General features: G+C 44.8%; 2 protein-coding genes across 4 annotated transcripts in view; both read right to left on the bottom strand.

Annotated features, from left to right (window-relative positions):
• LOC147637733 (uncharacterized) overlaps window positions 1-21238 on the bottom strand; it is a 64309-nt gene extending 43071 nt beyond the window's left edge. For 2 of the 3 annotated variants that reach the window (XM_086799575.1, XM_086799577.1), the window contains exons 1-3: window positions 19960-20600; window positions 6105-6338; window positions 4521-6020 (exon numbers count right to left, since the gene is read on the bottom strand). In XM_086799575.1, coding sequence (XP_086655701.1) covers window positions 4521-6020; window positions 6105-6338; window positions 19960-20318 — 2093 coding nt within the window. In that variant the 5' untranslated portion in view covers window positions 20319-20600. Of the gene's footprint in view, window positions 1-4520; window positions 6021-6104; window positions 6339-19959 lie in introns of all 3 variants that reach the window. The other variant, XM_086799576.1, reaches the window with a different exon arrangement.
• On the bottom strand, window positions 17189-18326 carry LOC147637734 (uncharacterized). The gene has a single exon (XM_086798940.1). The coding sequence runs from the start codon at window positions 18000-18002 to the stop codon at window positions 17538-17540; it is 465 nt and encodes a 154-aa protein (XP_086655066.1). The 5' UTR covers window positions 18003-18326; the 3' UTR covers window positions 17189-17537.
• Window positions 21239-23728: the final 2490 nt, after the last annotated feature.

Genomic DNA, 23728 nt, shown 5'->3' with positions numbered 1-23728 from the left:
CTCACAATGTCTTCATATGTGTCGCACATATTCATAGGGTTGATCAAACTCACACCACACGTCTCACACCTGTCACACCTCGTCAGATTCACTCACAACCAACTTGGGTCACTCTCTGAAGAATCAGACTCACTCTTAATTCTTATATCACACTAGGTTACTCTCACAAGAATTAATCAGAGGAGTTGATCGGATTCATTCACAATCAAACTCACACATTTCTTACATGTGTCACACATGTCACAGTTGGTTGGATTCACTTACGACCAATTTATTCTTTACTCACACTTGGGTCACTGAACATAAATAGTCAATATTATTATTCGTAACAGAAGCACAGGCTCTTAAGGCTGTGCCCAAACTCTAGGAGATGCCAAGGGTCCTGTCCCCTGAGTGCCACGATCAACTCCTCCCATGCAGAGTACTTTGATCTTTGCAGGCCCACCAAGGAGGCTAGCCTGAAGAAGATCTCTGAGTTGTCCATACGCAGAGCGACTACTTGCATACCACAGTGGAGGCCACTAGGGATGCAACAGTTGTAGCGAGAAGCTGAAGGTCCACTTCAGAGAAAGATAAGCAAGTTTCAGCGGCCTTAGTCAGGGATGACGGAGCGGCTGCCATGGAATCCTCGTAAGGGTGAAGACCAAAAGAGGTCGAGACTTGCCAAATGATAAATGCCCAAGAGCTGAAGGCGCTGCTGAATGAAGACGCACGTTGGCGGAGGCAGACGAGCACAGGGCTCAAGCATGGGGGTAGCGAGAGAGAGGAGGAGGAAGCGCTGAAAGGGGCCGCGGGGGGGGGGGGGTATCGAGCTGCAGGGGGTGGGCGTATGTGGGTCAGGGGGACGCTGGCGGAAAGAGGGGAGAAAGGAGGCAGCAAGCGGGATAGCGGGGGGGAGGAGGCGCAGAAGGGGCTTGCAACGAGGGAGAGGGGTGCTGGGGAAAAGGATACAAGGAAGGGGAGGAGGCACCAGCAAAATGCAAAGCGATGGGGGGGGGGGGGGGGAGCACACAGCCCCAAGCTCACGACTTCTTCCCAACCCTGGCAAAGAGCAAGTGTATTCTGCCTGGCTTCCATTCTTGTGTTGGAAGACAGTCCAATCTTGGAAACTTGACCATTAGCTTGGTTAAATCTCAATGGCTAGAAGCTCAATAAGCCACATTAGTTCCACACCAGACCGTGGAAGGAATCAAGAGAATGCCCACGAGGAACTTTTAGAGATGGAAACCTTAAGGCGCCACAGATGGCATAGTCGAGAAGAAATAGATGAGCTTCAAGCCATTCTCAAAGATCCCGACATACAACAGGTTCTAGCTACCAAGAAGAAGGCTGCCCAAGATTATGAAGCCTTTGCAAAGCACGTTGGAGAGGAAAAGGACAAACCTCGTGTCTTTTTGTACCATAATACAAATAAAACCCTAACACCAACTCTGTCTCTCTTCTCTCCTTTGTCTTAATCATTTCATTAATCAGCATCTTGTTCTTAATCAAACTTAGGGCTGTGGATTTAGCAATAAAGCTTCTCTGCATGCAACAGTAACTTCTATGCATAGAAGCCAAGAGCATGTGATCGATGATGGCACTCATGGTAATACCATACCAATTGTAAGTCATGTATAGATTGATAAGGGCATAGTTGTTGTCATACGCCATGTGACACAGTCGTACGGTACCATATGATATCGCACGATACCGTACGGTACAAAACATCGACATTTTCCCACCAATTTTTTGATCATTGTTGTTTTGACTGTTTTTTTCCTTTTTTTTTAAATGGCTCTTATGGCTGTTTTTGATTGTTATGGGGCTTGTGCCTTGGCCTTGGGTGGGTGCCTTGGACTCTTTGGCCTCCCTTTAAAAAGCTCTCCTCCAACCTTCTCTCCATCACAAGTTTCAAGCCCTTAAGCTCAAACTTTCATAGCTCTAGCCTCTCAAGCTCAAGCTCTCATTGCTCTCAAGCTCTCCTCTCTTGGGCCTTGGCACTTGCAAGGTGCCCAACTCCAAGTCTCCACGCATTCTCTCTCCCTCTGTACTTTTGTTTATAACTTGTTTCTAATGGAATTTTGGCTTTGTAACAACCTCTGAGCTCTCCATCCTTTCAAATTGATAATCTATAAATTTACAAGTGTTTCTTTTAAAAAAACTATACTTTATGGTATTGTATTCCAAAATTTCATACGGTATAGTGAATTCCCGTAAAGTATCGTACCGTACCATATTATACAACTGTATACCAACAACTATGGATAAAAGATTGAAAAATTCCTTTGCTCGTGCTTGGTTTTGTCCGTGATAATGTAGAGGATAAAAATCTACATGTGGATAACTTAACTAAGGATAGACTCAATTCATTGCAAATGTAAAAAGATTGTTGTGTGGAAGCCTTGCCAGGAGAGCTACTACCTGAGAGACTTGAGGATCATCCAATGAATCTCATTTTGGACAGCTCTCCACCAAACTGGCCACCATAACTAGTGAGTGCTAGCCACAAGAAGAGATTATGACTCAAGTAAATGAGTTATTAGAGAAGGGACAAGCTCCTCGCCCTCGTGCAGAAAAAAAAAAAGGATGGATCTTACCGTATGTGAGTAGAGCATACAACGCTCAGCAAGATTACCCATCAAGAATCAATTTCCATACTAAGGATTGAAAATATCTTGAATAAGCTTCATGGTTCCGACTTGTTTTAGTCACATTGATCTTAAGAGTGGATATCAAGGTTGTATGAACACCTAGTAATGCCTTTTGGACTAACAAATGCATTAGCAACATTTACTATATAAGAGATCTATCTTCCAAAATCACAGTTTACTACTTTCTTTGATGATATTCTTGTATTCTCTAAGGCAAAAGAAAAACATAGGGTACATCTAGCCACAATGTTTGAAGAACTCAAAAAGCATAAGCTTTACATGAATCGCAAAAAGTGTGAGTTCTTTCTCTTAGATATCCATTATTTGGGGCACATTGTTTCCAAGGATGAAGTGCAAATGAATCGTGAGAAGTTCAAGGCAATCAAGGAATGGCAAGAGCTGAAAAGTGTACACCTTTCTCGATCCCTTCTCTTACTAAAGATGGTTTATCTGCCATTTTGCACATTGCCTCCCCAATACATGACTTAACCAAGAAAAAAGAAATGTTTAGATGGACAAAGTTGGGAGAGATGCCTTTCAGAAACTCAAAGATATGATCATCTCTAGGCTCGTACTCATCATTCCACATTTGCATAGGCCATTTGCAGTGAAATGATGTGATTGTAGAAGGGCTATTCTAAATCTGGAAAGTCATGCAATTGCTTATGAAAGCAAAAGCTTGCACGCTGTAAAGCTTTCTATGGGAGTGTATGAAAAAGAACTCTTGGCTGTGATTCATGCCCCAACGGTCTAAAAGAAGTATCTTTGAGAAGCTGAATTTACAATCAAAAACACAAGTATTATGGCCACCACACAAGTTTTAGAGAAATGCTACTTTTGGCCTTGCATGCGTAAGGACATAGATGCCTATGTACGCAGATGTTAGCCTTGTTCATGGGAGGGCATTGTCATAATTTCACTATGGAGCTGCCTCGAACACCATATGGGAATGATGCTATGTGGACAGTTGTGAAACAGTTCAGCAAGTCCACTCAATTCAAAAGACCATTAGAGATCAACATATGGCATGTATATTCTTGGCAATGGCCTTCAAGAATCATGGTATGCCAAAGCAAAGTCCATGGGGGGGACCGAGATCTCAATACCACTGGCTTGTTTTGGAAAGCTTTGTTTGAGAAATGGGCACAATTCCACTTATCATCCATAGATGGATAGACAGAATGAAACAGCAATTTCAGTAGTACCTGACTTGCTGAAATTCTATGTAAATGAACAAAAATCAGCATAGGAGAAGTACTTGCCCCTTGTGGAGTTTGCTGCCTGCCAAGCATGCAGCAAGCAAATTCAAGTGCCCATATCAGTTATAGAGTACAGAACTCAGTAGCCCTTACCCTTGAGAGTTTTTTTTAGTTTTTTCATATTGAACCTCTTCTAGCACGCCTGTTCAAGGGATAGTTGAAACACTCTAGGACCTGGATCTCAACAACTCTTGCCCCTGTGGGGTTTAGCATGTTATAACCTTAGATGATCACATGAAGTTTTGCAAGCAAGACCACAGCAAGATGAGTGTTTTCTTCAATGTGGCACATCTCAGCCTGATAAGTTACAATGCAAGTTTTGCTTCCCATCAATACAGTTGAAGAGTCCAATACACAACTTGACTGTCTTCCCCATCTGCCTTGTTACTATTATCAATACACGTAATATTGGTAGGTAGAGAAATGCCAACGTATGAGGTCATATGACCATCCTAAAAGAGCACCCAGCCCAACATGCCTCATAACAAAGAAACTTGCCTACAAAGAACTTTCAGGAAAAAGAAGAGCACACAAAGTACTTTATACGTACAATATTCTGAAACTATGATCTCAATGCAGGTATATCCTTAACCAGGCGTAAAAAGCACCTAATATTCTGTTTACTTACTCAAAAGGCGGTTCAACCTCCACTCCAAATGTGATATGTATTGATTGGGTTGTATCACTTCCAATTATTATCCCATTACAATCCTTCCATTTCTTCATGTGATTGCCACTGCTAGATGTTATTGCATCTGTGCCTTCCAGCACAACAGCAGACGAGAGCTCAACCTGCCATTTAGATTCCTTGCTGGTTAAAACCCTTTCATTTTTCACATCATTCATGACAATCCCATTAAGTGTGGTGTCACTTTGTAAACTTCTTCCTAAATCACCACTGTTGTCCGTGTATGTTTCACTAGTTTTACTACATCCATAGCATGACTGTAGAGGCCTCTGAAGTTCGTGTGTTTGCATCTTGGTAGTGGCTGAATGAGGAAAACCCCTTGGAATATAGAACACACTCCCTTCTTTAAGCAAAATGCCCCATGAATCTTCCTCACCTGTATGACCATTTTCAAGTTTTCCGCATTGTGAGTACAATCGTGGGAGAGAACTTTTTGGAGACCATATTTTCCAGGCTTTGGATCCAGTAAGCTGCCAGACAAACACACAGTGATCGTCGAGGTGAGCTTTGAAACCTTGAGCATCTGGGGGTGTCATGTATAGATTTGCCCCCACTGTCACCTGTCCAAAGCAAATTGCCAACGCTTCTGTTATAGCAGCAACCTGAGGGCACCGAAACTCCATACCTCTTAAAGCAATAGTATACCCTAACTCATATGCATCCACACAAGTCTGAACATCTGCGTACATGGAAACGCCTTTCTTAGTGCTTGCACCTGAAGCAATCTTGTGATAATCCTCTTCTTTAACTGCTTGCATTGAGCTGTGCTCTGTACCTGCAGACTTCACAAGCCTAATGTCTTGCCCAAAGATCAGTGGTTTCCCAAGCTTCTCCTCTATCTCTTTGTATACTTGTGAAGCTTCAAGTTCATCAGACCTGAACAGAGGGCAAGCCAGAGATCTCGTCAAAAGTTCCTTCAAAACAAAAGAACCACCTCCTGCACGCCATGCTTTTCCAAATAAATTGGCCCGCACTTCACACCCATGAACACCCTCTTCCATCAAAAAAGGCAAACGTTCCCAGTGCTCATCCCAAAAATGTTCAAAATCAACCTCCATTCCAAATAAACAGTTGACCAGTTTTTTATAGCCACCATCTACACCTTCAAAATCTTGTTGCTCCATTGCAAGCCATACTATCATCTTGGAAAGCACACGAATGCTACCACCGTGTAACAGTGGATGACTTTGGTCCCGCAACCTTTTCCACAGAACTTGCAAACTTTTCAAAATAGAAGTCCTTAGCCCTACTGAAATTCTTCCGAGACTCTGGCAAAAGGTGTTGCAGGTTAAAATATCCAGGGTTTCCAAGATTTCACACAGCAGCACAAGCTGATTTTGACCTGGATCATGTGATTCACCAGCACAATTATCTGATCTATTAATTTCTTCCATTCCAAAAGAGCTCGCAATAGACCCTGCAATCAAAGAGAGCAAATGCCTGTCTAGAGGCTTAGTGTGAAAGACCCCTCAAAAATGGCCAATCAACATCGTGCATCTTTTAACTTAAATCTGTGATACTTACAATAGCTTTTCCACTGCTCCAATATCACAAAGGGCTGTCTGTCCTGGTCCACTAGTGGCCAGATTTGTAACTGCATGACAGGCCTCCATTAGGGTTTCTGTGTCCATTTCGGACAGGAGATTAAGTAATCTCCTCAATACCATCTTGTCATTCACAATTTGCAGCGCTGATTGGTAAGAATTTAAAGCCATGGCTCCTAGCAGTGCAGCACTCTTGATGGCCACGGATTTCTGACTGAAAAAGCACAAAGATAGAAAACATGCCTATATGAGTTCTGTGTCATAAAATTTGGAAAAGTAACAAAAACCAAAATCAATTTATCATGCATAGCATACAACCTGAGCTATGACATACATATTTTACAACATCATGCCTCAAGAGATAAGAGTAAAGGTAAGTTTAGCATAGACATGTCCATTTGAAGTCCATGCCAAGTAATCTAACCCAAATAATTGAGCCCTTAATCATGTTAAACTGAACCTCTTATAATTACTTGAAATTCTCAGTAAATAAGCAAGAAGTTGAAAGGCTTAAGGTGTTCATCACATTGTACTGAAGCCCTTCTATTAATTGATTATTCTTGGTAATTCTGCATTGTAAGATGATCACAACACATAAATACAACCCTGTAACCAACCACAATCAACCTCCATCCAAAGCACCAAAGACAGGCGCACATTTCTGCATTGTAAGATGATCACAACACATAAATACAACCCTGTAACCACCCACAATCAACCTCCATCCAAAGCACCAAAGACACGCGCACATACACATGAAGACAACATGAAAAGTAGTTGCAGACTCACCAACCGAGCCATAAGACAGCTCAAAACCACCCCTGAGAAATGGAAACATGGCCACAATTACTTCACCGCAATCCACAAAGCTGAAAATGTAAACTTGCACAATGGACACGACACGGGGGTCGGAATGGACCGACCCCCCTCGAAAGGTATGCTTTGAGGGTTTTCCCGAATTCGGGCAAAATCAATTATCCAGATACAATACCATATCATCATAATCCTATACAATGAATCCATAAATCCTGCTCTAATAAAACCTCGCCAATATCCTATGAGGGTCCTGATTCTTCCCCTCAATGCACATAGGCCAACATTTGCCAATAATCAAAGGTGGAAATGCCAAATAATAATCAAGATAGAAAATCCACATAACCTCATCCATAAAGAAGACGGTACAGCCAGTACATGATCCAGTACAAAAGGCTCGTGCAGCAAGTACAACAGGCTGATACAATACGTGGGGTATCCAGTTCAGCTAGTACAGCACTTAGGACGTCCGGTGCAATTGGTACATCAAGTACAACACATTGGTACTGTTGAGTATTCTGGAATTAGTTGCTGTGAACACCCTCTTTGGGTGTGAACAATGTTGGGTGTTGGACTCACACACTCACACACACAAACCTGCACATTAGGGTTAGGTGCATGGTAGAGAAACTCACACACAGAAATGAGAGAGAGAGAGAGAGAGAGAGAGAGAGAGAGAGAGAGAGCCAAAAGTGTGGTATCCACAAAATGCAAGTCAACCCTTGCATGTGTGCCACATCCATATAATATAGAAGTACAAAATATTATAGTGTCCTTTCACACTTGATGTCCAAGGGGAAAAACCACATGGGAACAAGTGCCCTTGGTTAAGCCCTGTTCACACATAGCACTACCATAAGTGAGCATATGCCTATAAATCCCCCCTGTAGAGTGGAAGTGTGAACCTGTACAAGGTAGCAGATCACTCTCTGTATGAGAGTAAGCCCAAAGCTTTGCGGAAAGCTTCAAACTTTTCTCAAGGTAAAACCTTTGTGAATAGATCTGCAACATTATCCTGTGTAGGACAATAAGATAAACTGATCTCCCCTGCATGTAGCCTCTCTCTGACATAGTGATAATGAATCTCTATGTGCTTGGTACGTGCATGAAATACTGGATTTCGTGCCACGGCCATAGCACTCTGGCTATCAGTGAGAATGGTGGTGGGTGTCTGCTGACACTCACGAAGATCAGCCAATAGTCTCCTCAACCATACACAATCTACTGTAGCTGTAAAGACTGCCCTGTACTCAGTCTCACAAGTAGATGTAGCAACAGTGGGTTGCTTTTTACTCAACCAAGATATGCATGAACTGCCAAGAAAAAAACAATTCCTACTAGTGGATTGCCTGGTATCATAATCACCAGCCCAATCTGAATCACTGTATGCATAAAGCTGCAAGCTGCCCCCCCTGAGATAAAACAAACCAAGATCCAGGGTACCCTTAAGATAACGAAAGATGCGTTTGACTGCTTGCCAATGCTTTGTGCCTGGGCTGTGCATGAAATTGCCTTACAAAGACACCCCAAAAGATATGTCTGGCCTCGTGTTACACAAGTAAATGAGGCATCCCACTGCCTGGCTGTAAATGCCGGCCTCAAAAGGCTCTCCAATATCATGCATAGTAAGCCGTACACCTGGTTCTACCGGAGTAGAAATGGACTTACATTCATCCATGTGAAACCTTTTTAGCAAACTTTTTATGTACTTAGTTTGCTGCATAACAATGCCATCGTCTGTATGCATAAACTGTATGCCGAGGTATGTGGGTATGCATCTTAAAGAGACTGCAAGTGATTGGTGGATGGCAAAGCTTTTGGATAGGACAACTGCCCGTACATGGAGTGCTTTCAAAGAGCAATTTTATGATCAGTTTCTTCCGTCACTCCCATCATTGGGAAGCTTCGCATACAGATTCAGGGATATTTGGATCATGAAGACTTCCTCGTGGCACCACTTACAGGATGTGATGTGTTACTTGGGATGCCTTGGCATTACCGTTTGGATCCCAAGATTTTACACAAAGAAAAGAAAGTTATGTTTACTCATAGGGGTAGGGAAGTTTGTATTGATGCAGATACTACTGCGAGTACCATACCTGTTGTAAGCTATATATCTATTTCAAAGGCAATAAAGAAATTAGCTTGTTCTTACTTGGTCTTTGTACGTAATAATGTTGAGCATGATGCTGTAGCTCCCGTAGATCAAGATAAGATTGATTTCTTAAGTAAATATGCTGATTGTTTTGCCGATTCACTTCCAAGACAGTTACCTCCAGAGAGACCAAAGGATCATTGTATTGACATAATCCCTAGGAGCTCTCCTCCTAACCGACCTCCTTATAGGGTGAGTGCTGCCCAACAGGAGGAAATCATGACTCAAGTAAATGATTTACTTGAGAAGGGGTTGATAAGGCCAAGTTCTTCACCTTATTGTTCTCCAGTTTTACTTGTGCAGAAAAAGGATGGGACATACAGGATGTGTGTTGATTATAGGACCCTTAACAAGATTACTATCAAGAACAGGTTTCCGATTCCCCGAATCGATGATATTCTTGATAAACTTGAGAGAGCTGCTTGTTTCAGTCGCATTGGTACCTCAAGATGTGCACAAAACGGCTTTTCGAACATCATTTGGATTATATGAGTATTTGATTGTGCCATTTGGACTTACGAATGCTTCTGCCACTTTCAATAGAATGATGGACAGAATTTTTAGACCTCACCGCAAGTTCACAAGAACTTTCTTTGATGATATTATCATTTTCTCAAAGAGTGAGGTTGAACATAAAGAACATCTTGCCATTGTTTTTGAAGAGCTAAGGTCAATGGGAAGAAGAGTGAATTCTTCTTGTCAAAAATTCACTATTTAGAGCATATTGTTTCAAAGGATGGAGTATGCATGGATCCCGCAAAGATTCAAGCAATCAAGGATTGGCCAGAACTGCAGAATGTGCATCAAGTTAGGAGCTTTATTGGTTTATGCTTGTACTATCGTCGATTCATTCGACACTTTGCTTTCTTAGCTTCACCGTTACACGATCTAACAGCATTCCGTTGGTCGGAACCCGAAAAGACAGCTTTTCAGAAGTTAAAGGATGCCATCATATCAAGGCCAGTTCTTATTATTCCAGACTTGCAAAGGCCTTTTGTGGTCGAGTGCGATGCATGTGGAGATTGCTTGGGGACTGTTTTGAACCAAGAGGGACATGCAGTGACTTTTGAAAGCCGCCGCCTGCAACATGCAGAATTGTATTTGCACGTTTATGAGAAAGAGTTGTTAGCCGTTATTCATGCCCTTCAAACATGAAAGCATTATATTTTGGGGGTTGAATTTATGGTAAAAATAGACCACCAAAGTTTACGACACTTTCTTACACAACCTAAACTCTCGGAAAAGCATCTAAGGTGAGCAAACTTCTTGTCCATGTTTCATTTTCAGATTTTGCATACCCCGAGCAAGAAGAATTTGGTGGCGGATGCTTTGTCACGCAGGCCACAAGGGCATGCCATAACTACCGCCTACCACCAAGACCATAGTGACATGGGACGGGGGGAACGGACCCTAGGGACGAGGAACGCGTGGGACGGGGGCGGGACGTCCGCGGGACGGCTGCCTGACTGCGGGACGGGGACGCCGGGAACGCGTTCCGGGAACGGCGTTCCCTGTCCGTATGGGGACGATCAAACTGACCGTTGGCGGCAGTTTTTGACCGTTGGCGAGGCGCCAACGGCTATCTGTCCTAGCCGTTTGGTGATGCGCAACTCCTCCAAGGCTCCAAGGCTTCTTCCTTGAGTCTCTCTCTCCCACATGGCTCCCCTCTTCTTCTATATAAGAGACCTCCATGCTCTCCTCAAGCCATCTCCTCTCCAAGCTCTCCCTCTCCAAGACCCAAGGCTCAAGCTCTCCCTCTCCAAGCTCAAGCTATCTCCTCTCCAAGGCTCCAAGGCTTCTTCCTTGAGTCTCTCTCTCCCACATGGCTCCCCTCTTCTTCTATATAAGAGACCTCCATGCTCTCCTCAAGCCATCTCCTCTCCAAGCTCTCCCTCTCCAAGACCCAACGCTCAAGCTCTCCCTCTCCAAGCCCTCTCCAAGCTCTCCTTCTCCAACATCCAAGCTCTCCCTCTCCAAGCTCACCCTCTTCAAGCTCTCCTTCTCCAACATCCAAGCTCTCCCTCTCCAAGCTCACCCTCTCCATTGTCCAAGCTCTCCTTCTCCAACATCTCCATCCCGATTCTCCGTCTTGACTCTTTCTCAAGCTCTACCATCCATCTCAAGCTCTGCTCTATCACTATGGCATCCTCTTCTCAAACCCCTTCCTCTCCTCAACCCGGGTCCGCCGCCGCCTCCACCACTTCAACACCCGCTCCATCACGAAGAAGGAGGCCCGCCGTACATCGATGGAGTTGGTGGGATGAGGTAGAGTGCTCGCAATACGGTCAAGGGGGTGGTTCAAGACCATGGGTATGTAAGCTTTGCGGCTACAAGCGAACCGGCGGTGCCCACAAAGTGCGTGCTCACTTCTTGCATGAGCCCGGCAACGAAGTGCAATTTTGCAAGGAGGTTTCGGCCGAGAAGAAGAAGGAGCTCCTTGAAAAGCTTGTGGTTTATGAGGCGGCCGAGTTGGCAAAACGCAATCCTCAAGTGGCCGTCGACCCCACATCCTTTGTGAGGACATCAACCCCGCATGTACCTCGTTCATCGAGAGAGGCACCCGCTTCCCGGGGACGCCAAAGTACTCTTGATGAGAATTGGAACCCTCAATTGAAAGAGGAGGTGGACATGGCAGTGGCACGATTCTTCTTTCATGACCACATAGCATTTCGGGCGGCACGGTAAGTCCTTGGCACTATGCTCATGTACTATTCAAAATTCAAATATCATGCTCTAAAGACTAAAACTTAAAAGACTAAATGATGGTAAAAATCTGAATTTTGTTTGTGTTTTGCATATGGTGTTTTGGATAGATCTCCATACTTTCGGGCCATGTGCAAATTGATAGCGGAGTATGGACCCTCTTATGTTCCCCCCTCTTCGGAGACCATCCGCACCTCTCCCCTTGACAAGGAGAAGGCAAGCGTGGAGGTGGCGGCCAACCACATGAAAGAGCAATGGGCTGAAAATGGTGTTACCCTCGTCGTTGATGGGTGGAGTGACACTAGAAAGCGCTCCATCCATGGAGTTGTTGCCTACTCACGAGGGGAGACATACTTTGTCGACTCCCATGATGCTTCCGGGACGGGGAAGAGTGCCGAGATACTTGCTGCGGAGTGGGCAACAACACGAGAGACGGTGGGGGCGGAGAATGTCATTGCCATATGTGCGGATGGAGAACCGGCAAATAGGGCGGCGGGGACAATTCTCCAAGCAACTTATCCTCGCATCACCGTGTGCTTTTGCATGGCCCATTGCCTCAACAACCTTATCAAAGACATAGGGGCCTTGGATTGGGTTGCACCTGTCATTAAGGGTGCCAACAAAATAGTGACCTTTGTCCTCAACCATCAAGGGGTGCAGCACGAGTTTTCCAAGAAGTCAAGCCTCTCTCTTCTTAAGTATTCCGAGACGAGGTTTGCATTCAACTTTCTCATGCTAGGCCGCTTGTGTACATGTAGCAGGGCATTGAGGGGACTCTTCCTTAGTGATGAGTTTGCACGCACTTCAAAGGCTTCCACGACGGTCGGCAAATTTTGCAGCGAAAGGGCGGATGATGCGGCATGGTGGGAGGAGGCCAAGGCGCTTGTGGAGATGGTGCAACCGATTATTGATCTCCTTAGGGTAGTGGATTCCACTCAACCATGCATTGGCAAAGTGTACGAGGCAATGGATCACATGACAGAGAAGCTAAAAGCAATGTTCAAAGTCAAGCCTCACTATAAACAAGTCAAATCCCTATGTTTGAAAAGGTGGCAAGCCTACCACTCTCCCCTCCATGCTGCTGCCTACATTGTTGATCCTGAGTTTCAAGGCAAAGGGCAACACAAGGACAAAGAGGTGAGCAAAGGCCTTCGACAAACCTTGGATCGCCTTTACACTAGTGAGGAGGATCGCCGCACAATCAAGGACCAATTGCAGATTTATAGAGAGACGCGGGGGGCTTTTGGTTTGGCAAATGCACAGGCGGACCGCTTCAAGGTAGGGTCTGCACTTTGGTGGGAGGATTATGGTGCGGAAACTCCAAAGTTGCAGGAATTTGCTGTGCGCGTACTCTCACAGGCTTGCAGTAGCAGTTGCCTAGAGCAACTCTGGTCAGTTTATAATTTTGTGCTTAATGTCTTGGTTTCTAAGTGTAAATCAAGTGTGTTAAAAAAAATTTGCAAAAAAACAATCGTTTTCAGATTGCCGTTTTTTCCACCGTCCTCGGGACGGCCTTTTGCCCCGTCCCCGTTCCCGTTCCCCGTCCCATGTTTCTATGACCAAGACTCATCAGGGATGCTAGATATGTATGCTTTGGACAGATTTTCAGCTTATTTGGCCTGATTTGAATCATGGTACTACTGTCCCATCTTATTCGATTAGAGATAGGTTTTTTATGATACAGAATCATATTTGTGTAGTGCGTGAATTACGCCAAAAGGTTATGGAAGAGTGTCATGCATTGCATTTGCACAAGTTCGGACAGCCATAGAAAGATCTCAAGCTAAGCAGAAAAAGGCAACTGACAAACACAGGCGAGAGGTGGTTTTCAAGGAAGGTGATTGGAAATTACTAAAGTTTGAGAAAGCACGTCTTCAGAAGCAGCTAGGTAAGGAAGGCCGGTTTCCTAAGCTTTCAAACAGGTATTACAGGCCATTCCAAATTTTGCAGAAAATAAATGAAGTGGCATATAGATTGGTATTGCCCGATCACTGGAAAATCCACAATGCCTTTCATGTCAGTTTGTTAAGGCCTTATGTGGGACCACCTCCTATGGAACCAATTTTGGAAGATCCACCTGAAGTGGATGAACTTGGGGAGGTATTGCAACCTGAGCAAATAGTTTTTCATAAAGAGCATAAGCATGCAGGTGACAAGCTAGTGCGCAGGTATCTTGTGAAGTTTAAAAACTATTCAGCTATGGATGCAAAATGGATGGACGAGGATTATTTGTGGATTATCCGGAACTTCTGAAGGCCTACTTGGAAGCATTTCACTTGCGGTCAACTGCTTAGAAGCCGAGGGGAATGTCACAAAATTCCTTACAACTTCTATTTTTCTACTATTCATGTGTGGCATGTGGAGCCTAACATGACATACATGTATGGCTGGTGTAGCCTGACATGGGGTGTCTGTGTGGCATATGGAGCTTGACATGACAGTACATGTATGGCTGGTGTAGCCTGACATGATAGTACATGTGTGGCTTGTGGAGCCTGACATGGTGTACATGTATGGCCATGGAGCCTGACATGATGAAAGTCTCTGGGACTAGCTATCTTGGAGATCTTGTGTATTTATGTTCTGGGAAGGTTCCGGAACGATCATGAGCCCTAGACATTTTATTGGATACAACTGAGCAGATGATTGCACTCATGTGTGTGCATGACTTTGATTTTATCTTTGGATGACTTGTCTTGTTTGCCTGGACAATGCCTGAAGATTTCTCCCTGTGTTGTCCATGGGATCGGGGACGCCTGGGCACCCTGTGGACGTGTATGTGCACACCTGTTTGGGACTGACAGGTGGTCTACATGTGTTTTTCAGGTGGTGAGTATTCCCAAAAACTCAATTTACAGCTTTACGAGTTCACATGTTAATAATTATGGATGCAGGTTCTCACTCACTTATAAGTGACCGGACAACTTATAAGTGAGTACACATTGAGCAGGACTTATTTAATACACGTGGCGGCCAAAGATTGGGCACTGGACATTATTTGGACTCCCTTCATGTAGGCGCCCCTTTCTGGACCAAAAAAAGCACACGTATGGGCTATTTTCAGGGGGGAAGCCTCTATTATTGAAGAAACTCCAGATTGGAGGGAGGAGCATGCTTTTCAAGAGTGCATAAGGGCTAGTCGACTGGTTTTCAACCTGTTGACAAGTTTCTACAGCCATCCATCGTGACTGAAGTTCACCAAATGCATGGGAGAAGCTGGCCGACACCTTCTGCATGTTCTCCACTGCTGGCCAGCGGATTTACAGCTTGAGGTTAAAAACGGGGAGGAAGAGCTGGTCGTGGACTTCTAGACAGTTTTCCTTCCGACCGGAGGTTTGCAGGCTCGTGCACAACTGCTGGTCGCTTTCTTCTGTGGCTATTGAGGGCTGGTCGACTGCTGAAAACAGCCTTTGAGGGCTGGTCGACTTGCTTTATGAGCCAGACAGGAGGAAGATGATGATGTTGAGTTGTCCCGGGCTGATATGGGAGTGCCATGGGCTGTCCATAGTTGTCCTGCATATGCTTGATGCCGGGAACGCTCACTTGTGCTGAAATTGTCAGCAAATTCAGATATTGTGATGTTTTTCTTGTTTTCATATTGTATTGGAAGAAATGGGTGCAGCCAGTGGTGAATCCTCGGCACCCGCAAAGTTGTATTGGCAGCAGACTTCTTTTTCGTAATCTAACCATAAGGGGGGGGAGGGGGCGGGGAGGGGGGGAGAGGGAGTGGGCCCATCTTCTGGCCCCTAGTGTGGTGTACTATGCAGCTTTGCCATCTTGTTTTATCTAGCATGCATATGTGTATTTTCAGATTTCATGATTGATTAGATTTTCCGTGTTCAGTTGCCCCTTCTATTTAGGGCAGCGGAAGGTGAAATGATGCAGGCTCTGGTGACAAGGGTGTTGTTGTACCTCAGGGGTGATGAAGAGCAGAGAGGACTGCTGTCTTGAGTGGTGGTGGTGCAAGCTCTAGTGACAAGGGTGCTGCATTACCTGAGTGGTGGTGAGCAGCAGAGAGGGCTGCCATCCCGAGTGGTGGAAGTGGTGCAAGATCTAGTGACAAGGGTGCTGCGAAACCTGAGGGATGGAGAGGAGCAGAGAGGGCTCCTGCCACAAGTGGTGTGAGATGGTGAGCAAAGACTGGGCTGCTATCCCAAGGTAAATTGTAGAAGAAAAACGATGATGAATTGCAGCAGAGAGTGAGCTGTTGTTCCAAGGTAAACTCTAGAAGAAAAACCATGAAGTACTGTAGCAGAGAGTGGGCTGCTGTCCCAAGATATGTACTGATGATAAAACGTTGAGGTGCTGTACTGTGTAGCAAACAGCGCTGCTGTCCCATGAATTGAAGATAAAAACGCTGAGGTGCTATATGTAGCAGAGAGGGCGGCCGTCCCATGAGCTGAGATAAAACACTGGCGAGCTCTATGTAGCAGAGAGGGCTGCTGTACCATGAACTGATGTAAAACACTGATGTGCTGGAGCTGACAGGCGATAGTGATGAACCAAATATAGTGCAAGCCCCAGCAACAGCAACAAGTAGGTGTGGTACCAGATATGATCTATGAAGTGGTACTGGATGTGGAATGATGAGGCGAATGCTACATATAGGGGAGGACTGTTGGTCAGCCCAGAAAAGGTGCTGTCGGGCTGCCATCCTGAGTGGTGGAAGTGGTGCAAGCTCTGGTGACAAGGGTGCTGCAATACTTGAGGGATGGAGAGGAGCAGAGAGGTCTGCCATCCCGAGTGGTGTGAGATGGTGTGCAGAGAGTGGGCTACTGTCCCAAGGTAAACTGTAGAAGAAAAACAATGAAGTACTGTAGCAAAGAGTGGGCTGCTGTCCCAAGATATGTGCTGATGATAAAACAGAGGTGTTGTACTGTGTAGCAGAGAGGGCTGCTGTCCCATGAACTGATGTAAACGCTGATGTGCTGGAGCTGACAGGCGATAATGATGAACCAGATGTAGTGCAGGCCCCAGCAGCAAACAACCAGCAGGTGTGGTACCAGATATGATCATTGAAGTGGTACTGGATGTGGAATGATGAGGCAAATGCTATATATAGGGGAGGACTGCTGGTCGGCCCAGAAAAGGTGCTGTCGGCCAGCAGCAAGACCCAAATAAAACCCCCTTTTGAGGGCTGGGAAAAATGCCGTATTCACACGTCTCGGATGCTACTAGCCTCCATGCTCGGGAGTGGCTGGGTGGTGAGCTAGATGCCAATGTCTATGTGTTTCCATGTTTTGCATAATCGCAGGGTCTATTAGCCTGTGGCTTTACAATGACAATTTTGTAGGATTTGCAAAGCAGGACAACTTGACATGAATCTATCTATAGCAAGGTGGTAAGGTACGTAGTGTACGGTACGCTATCAGTACGTACGGAATGTACTTCTGTACGGAACAAATTTTAAGGTACGTAAGCAGTACGTACCATTTGTAAACAGTCCTAGAAACCTGAATATTTTGTAGACATAGCAACCAAAATACTTAAAATAAAGAGACTGAACCTCATTACTTAAAGTTTAAATCAATTATCAGTTACCAAGCCCATTACACAATACCTCATGTTAACATTAAACAGTCATAGTGATATAAGCAAGAACCATGAAAGTCATAGATAATAAAAGAGAGTACAAATATCATGTCTACAGCTGCCAGCACATGTCCTGGTCCACAAGTGCAAAAAGCAAAACAATGAAACACTACACAGTTGTCTAGACTCTAGAGTCTAGACGCAAGAGTCTCAAATCTCATCATCAGATGAAGATGATGAGTCTTCTAAAGAGAGCATGCCTCCATCATTGATACCATTGCCCTCTTCATCGAACTCTGGCTCAGTAGCAACAAGCTCCAGTGCATCCTCATCATGTGCCTCGGGAATCTGAGTGTGAATGAGTTCGACAGCCTCATTTGCACGCCTCTGCTGGGTGCGACGAACTGGAAGCTTTCCCCTGCGAATGCTCTCTCGTCTCACAGAGCCTGGATCTGGAGCTGCCGGGCGTAGAGGAATGCTGAGAGATCGTGCACGTGAGCGGGTCACACAACGATCCACGCTCTCAAGCTCTCTATGTAAAGCTCTCAAAATCTCCTCTTGCTCATCTCTAATCTGCCGATCCACAAGCTCCGGGCTGGGTTCATCTACCATTTTGAGTAGTGTTGGATCAACTTGTTTAAACATGCCACAAATTGCATATTGGACAATGGACATCCATTGAACTACAAAAAAATTTCTACTTCTAAGTTCTTATTGAGTCCAAATTTCAATGTATACCTGCTTCGGTGACCCCAAAGGATGGTAGCTTCGCACGAGCCTCATGTTAGCTCTGCAATACACCAACTTCTCTAATTGAGAAGTACTAAGGCGATTCCGAATCTTAGTGTGTATAAGGGAGTATGAGCTCCAGTTCCGCTCACATGCTCCAGCTGAGCAATCCTGTGCAAAAATGAGTGCAATGCGAGCAAATTTGTAAATCTTTCAATGCTAAAACATCAATCTTCATTTCCGAAGAGTATACTTTAGAGATTAATTACAAGTTACCTGACATAGAACACGAAGAGCAACTCGTGAAAGGTTTGGAAGACCAACCCTTCCATAAGAGTGCCACCATGTCAAAGGGAATTTCATGGCTTCCTTCCTCAATGACACAGGTCTCGCAAATGAAGCACCAATACCACTCATGTAGAGTGCGACAAATCTCCATTTCTGCCACCCTTTGCCGCTCTTTTACCCAAGCTTGTGATGAGATACAAGAACGCAGAGTGGATTGCTTTGATGCCTCCCCTGTACCTCTCGCATCTTGTGGCAGGAGGTCCTCATCATCAGCAATACGTGCCCTCTTCCTGCCTGTGGTGGATTGGGCTGAAGCCGAAAGACTTTCACCCTCATCTACTGTACCTGAACCTGTAACATCTCCAATAAAAGCATCATGGAGAGCATCTTGCGTACTTTCACCACCTCTAACACTGCTTGCACCACCCATTGCAGGAAAATTCTCCGCAATCAATTGGTCCCTCACAGCTTGTGGTATTTTATCACATGGACCACATTGATTGATGCACCCGATACCTGTCATGTGCTTGATGACGCGAGTTATGGTGCTAGTGTACTGCTCCCCGCAATACTTGCATGCCCATAGCCGAGTACCTGACCCTTGCTGAGAAGGGGTGTTAACAACCCTCAGGACATTGGTGTGGATTGCCCAGTTCGGGTTAGTCTTGCGCGGCATGATGAAGCCTGGGCGTGAGAGAGAGCGAAGAAGAGCGAAGAAGCTACTCTGCAGAGTTTTGCAGGTACACACGATTGTGCAAGTATTCACATGGACCCAAAATTTAGTCGCCTAATGCCCAAAATCTGGTCGCTTATCCGCAAGCGCATGGTCGCCACACACGTTTCGCCACGCCACGCCACTTATTATTATTATTTTTTAAAACCCGTACGGATCCGTACAGTACGGTACTGTACCGTACCGTAAGGCTGTACCGTACTGTACGGATCCGTACGTGCGTACGGAATCAACCTTGATCTATAGTCGAGCACCCCAGCATCATCAATAATCTGCATCTCAAGGCCTCTTGAATAATCACGGCTACTCAGGATTGGAAAAGCAAAAAGAAGATGTCACAACGATAAGGTCACTTCTACTTGTGTGTGATTGTCTTTGCAAGTCTTCTGTTGCACATCTCTCTTTGTTAGAACTTTCACAGCACTATTAGTCTCACATAGACCACCATGCCCATACCACACCCAACAAACAAAAGGGAGGTTTAGAGCCCACCACCCACTGCTAAATAGATTTAGACCCACGAATTGGTCGCTCAACAGTTAGCTATGTGGCCACCCACTCAGTTTCATAAGCCCCAAGCACTATGCTATCCCTACTTTTCTGGGATTTTTTACTTTCCAATAGCAAAAATACTAACACATGCATGACCTACCATGCATGTCCTATAGAATAATGACTATAACCCGTAGCCAATCCATGCCAAGGATGTACCAATGAGGACGTTCATCACTTGATGTTAAACCTCTTCTACTATTTTATCATTCTACAATGTAAGGGTATCATATTTGAATCTGGAAAAATCTTTAAAACTCAGAGAAATAAGACATGTGCTTCTTCCTTGTATAATATGCCCATTATCTTTGTGCAAAGGGAAGCACTTACTTGTGGCAAAGAAGAACAGGCATGCCAGCCAGTAATCCTTGCATGACGAGGTTCGGCAATGGTTCAGTAGAAGAAGAGAGGAAGCGTTGAATGGCTCTAAAAGAAGCCATGGCAGCTTTCCAGCAACGCGAGGAAGGTAAAAGAGGCTTGGAAGCTATAGTTAGCAAGTGCACCATGGCCAAAACAATCCTGTTGTCTTTATGTTTCTGCTCTCTCTCCTCCTCCTCCTCCTTCTGTCTGCACAAAACCCTAACCTTGGCAAGTGAACCTCCTTCTCCAATCCAGTTGTCTTCATGTTTCCGTACCCTAACCCTTACAGGTAAACCTGCTTCTGCATCTGCCTTAATCGTCTTCGTCATTCCACCTCCTCCTTCTTTTTCTTCCTTATCTGCAGCTCTCGCTTCTTCTGCTTCGTTTTCAGCACATCCGATCTCAGTGCCTCGCTGTTTCTCTCGTTGTACCTTGCCTTGGCAGTGTTCTTAACACTGACTTAAGGCAGGCATGTAATATACCCTCAATCTACCAATAAAAAACCGTGGAAAGGGAACGGCGGCACGTCTTGCCCCTTGAATAGAGGGAACGTGAGCAGTCAGCAAACCATGGGGCAGGTGATCACCCAGCCAACCGCAGGCAGCTCGTTCAGGGGTTCTTACGAGCTGGCCTGAAATTTGAAGGTTTCAGTTGTTGTTATCCATAGTTTTAGGGTGTTTACACAGATGGAACCCTACAAAAAAATGTTTTTTCCAAACCAATCAATCATAGTTTTAGGGTGTTTACACACTTGGGTGGAAGCCCACCAAAAATGTTTTTTCCCAACCAATCAAACACCCGCCTATCTGACAATGCTTTACAGATAGTAACCACGCCCATGAACCCTCAATGTTGCTCACTAGGGCCCAACAACCACCTTTCCAGGTCCAGGCGTTACAGCTTGCCCACCACGAACCAGCGCACCACCAACTACCTTACGCGTAGCAAAACGTTTCATTTCTCCCACCATGCTAAAAGCTTGCAACCGGCAATATATGCAGAGGCTCCTTCGCATAGGCTCCTACCCACAGCTGAACAACTTTTCTTTGAGCTTTGTTATCTCCATATCTTCACACAGAGTCTTCCTCCTATTGAACAGCATTGCATTGCTTCCAAAGAGCTACGGTTGGTTGCAGTAGCAAGTTATGGCGCTTCTCTCCCCCTGAAAGCATATTGTCTTCACATACAACACAGCTCTCAAGCCTCCCAGTCTTGGATCACCATACTCTCTGCTCACAAATGTTAAGAGAAGGAACAAAGCTGGGGTACTCTATGTGTGTATACAATCTAATTTTTTAGTTTTACTTTTTGGGCTCTCTGTCCCCCTTTTTTTTATAGGCAAACTGTTAAGCTCTCACATCATTAGTGTACACTCTCTCATCATTAGTGTACACTTTGCTTCTGCTACAAACATCATACACATCTTCTTCTTCTATGCTGCTGGGGTACTTTGTGTGTGCGCACTTTCATCATCATCTTCGTGTTTTACCTTCTTGCAACATTCATGCCAAGTTCCAACCCCTTTCTCATATGCATTTATATGTAATCTACTACAGTGCCCCCCTTTGCTGGGGATCAATGGCCATCATTTGGTTTCAACCTTTCCTCAACCCCCCCAAGCCCTCTAGGGCTAGGGTATGTAGCATGTGTGTCTGTGTCTGTGTCTGTGTACAGTCACCACTGTCGTGCGCGTGCGTGTGTGTGTGTGTGTGTGTGTGTGTGTGTGTGTGTGTGTGTGTGTGTGAGAGAGAGAGAGAGAGAGAGAGAGACATGTGTGGACTTTGTAAAAAGGAGTTGGTTCGTCTGCATCCCCCCCTTTCTGCCAGCTTTGCTACAATTTTTTTTCCCCCTACCAAGCCCCCATGTCCTTCCTTCCTCCTTTACCCACCTTTCTCAACTCCCGAAATTACACTTTTTGACCCGTCCTCCTCCACAGCTAAATGAAAGCCCCTCCATTATGCCTCCTCCGTAAGCTCAGACTTACCTTCTTAATAACCTTCTTAACTGACTTCTCCTTGGTCTAGCAATTCTATGTTGTAGCTTGGGCATAGTATAGTGTATCTATCTATGGTTTTAGATCTAACCAGAGGTTGTACCTTACTGATTTGGTGTATCTATCCATGGTTTTAGATCCAACCAGAGGTTGTACCTTACTGATTTGGTGTATCTATCTTTGCTGATTTGGTGCTTTAATCATTCATCCTCTCTCTCTCTCTCTCTCTCTCTCTCTCTCTCTCTCTCTCTCTCTCTCTCTCTCTCTCTCTCTCTCTCTCTCTCTTCCTCCTTGCATTTGTTAATATACTTGCTAATACATGGTCAACATTCATGAGTTGGTCTGTTTCATAATATTTTGCATTGCCTTAATTTATCTATTACATTGTTGCTTCGGTGTGTATGCTCACGAATCCAAAACACCAATGGACTCCTACCAATCTTCTCAACCCTTTGACGAGTATCATGAAATGTTCCAACCCCAACAACCCAATGTCATGGATACTCAATCCTCACAACACTCTTGGGCTCCACCCTCTTATCCATTCAACCATGGAGGCTCAATGACTCCATCCCCCATTGCAAGACCTAAAGCCTCTAGAATGGTTCCCTCCACAGCTCGCCATATCTTTTCCATCCACCTATACCCACCACTACACACCCTTACCCATTGTCACAATTTCACCCTTTTCCTACAACACCTCAAAATCGTGTCATAAGCCCAACCAACTTGGGTGTTCCATCCCCATCTTTGGTTCCTACAGAGCCACCTAAAAGGAAGCAAACAAACGCAAAAAAGAGCAAAGAGGTCTTGGCTGATGGCAAAGGAGAGGAGTCTGAACCGGTCCAAAATGCAACCAAAAGAAGAAGAAGAACCACCAAAACAACTTCCATGGAAGATGAAGTACAGGATACCAAAGACGAGGCAAGATATGTGGAAAGATCCTTGAATAGTCAGCCTAGTGCATTTGCGTGGCTCTATGAATGATGAATTCATGAAGCCACCCAAGTTAGGGGTTGACATGTGGTTGAAGGTTGCGACACAATTGGTTGACATGTATCCAAATTTCGATAAAGGCTCGAAGGGTTGTAGGAAGAAGTGGCAATGCATCTACAAAGACTATCGAAGCGACAAAGCCCACCACAACTCCATTTTAGGAAATGATCACCAAACCACGTGCAAGTGGTATGACCTTGTTGATGAGTACATGCATGCCCGAGCACATATAAAGTGCTATAGCCATGCATCAAGGGATGGGGTGGAGGGAGACAAAGAAGGAGCTTCAACAAGCACTCAAAGTGCTTCTACAAATGCTAGTGACATGCCATCACAGGTATGCAATGTCATCCATCCTCTTCTTGCCAAAAGAAAGAGAGTGTCACGAGGATACAATAAAAGATATGGCAATGTCAAGCAAAGACATGCTAGAATTCATGAAGGAATTAGAGGCTATAAGGGAGTTTGCATTGAACTCGCTGGTGCATACTTACAGCAACACAATGGCAGGATTTATGGATATTTTGCAAGCCATTTTAAAGAAGTGGTTCCTCATTTTGTAGAGTTTAGTACTTGATGTTCCTTTTTAGTGGAGATCATGGTTTCTTTGTTTTTTGTTGGTTTCTTAATGTGATAGTTTTTCTTCCGACCTCAAAAATAAAAAAACTAGATGTTTATATTCTTGTTTATCTTATTTGCATCCACATGTTATTCATCAATGCTTTTGTTATGTACTCCGTATCAAAATTG

Source organism: Cibotium barometz, chromosome 6 (genome assembly GCF_041138505.1).
Source record: "Cibotium barometz isolate CiBa-2024 chromosome 6, ASM4113850v1, whole genome shotgun sequence".
Taxonomy (NCBI): Eukaryota; Viridiplantae; Streptophyta; class Polypodiopsida; order Cyatheales; family Cibotiaceae; genus Cibotium; species Cibotium barometz.
This window is presented reverse-complemented; position numbering and strand designations above follow the sequence as displayed.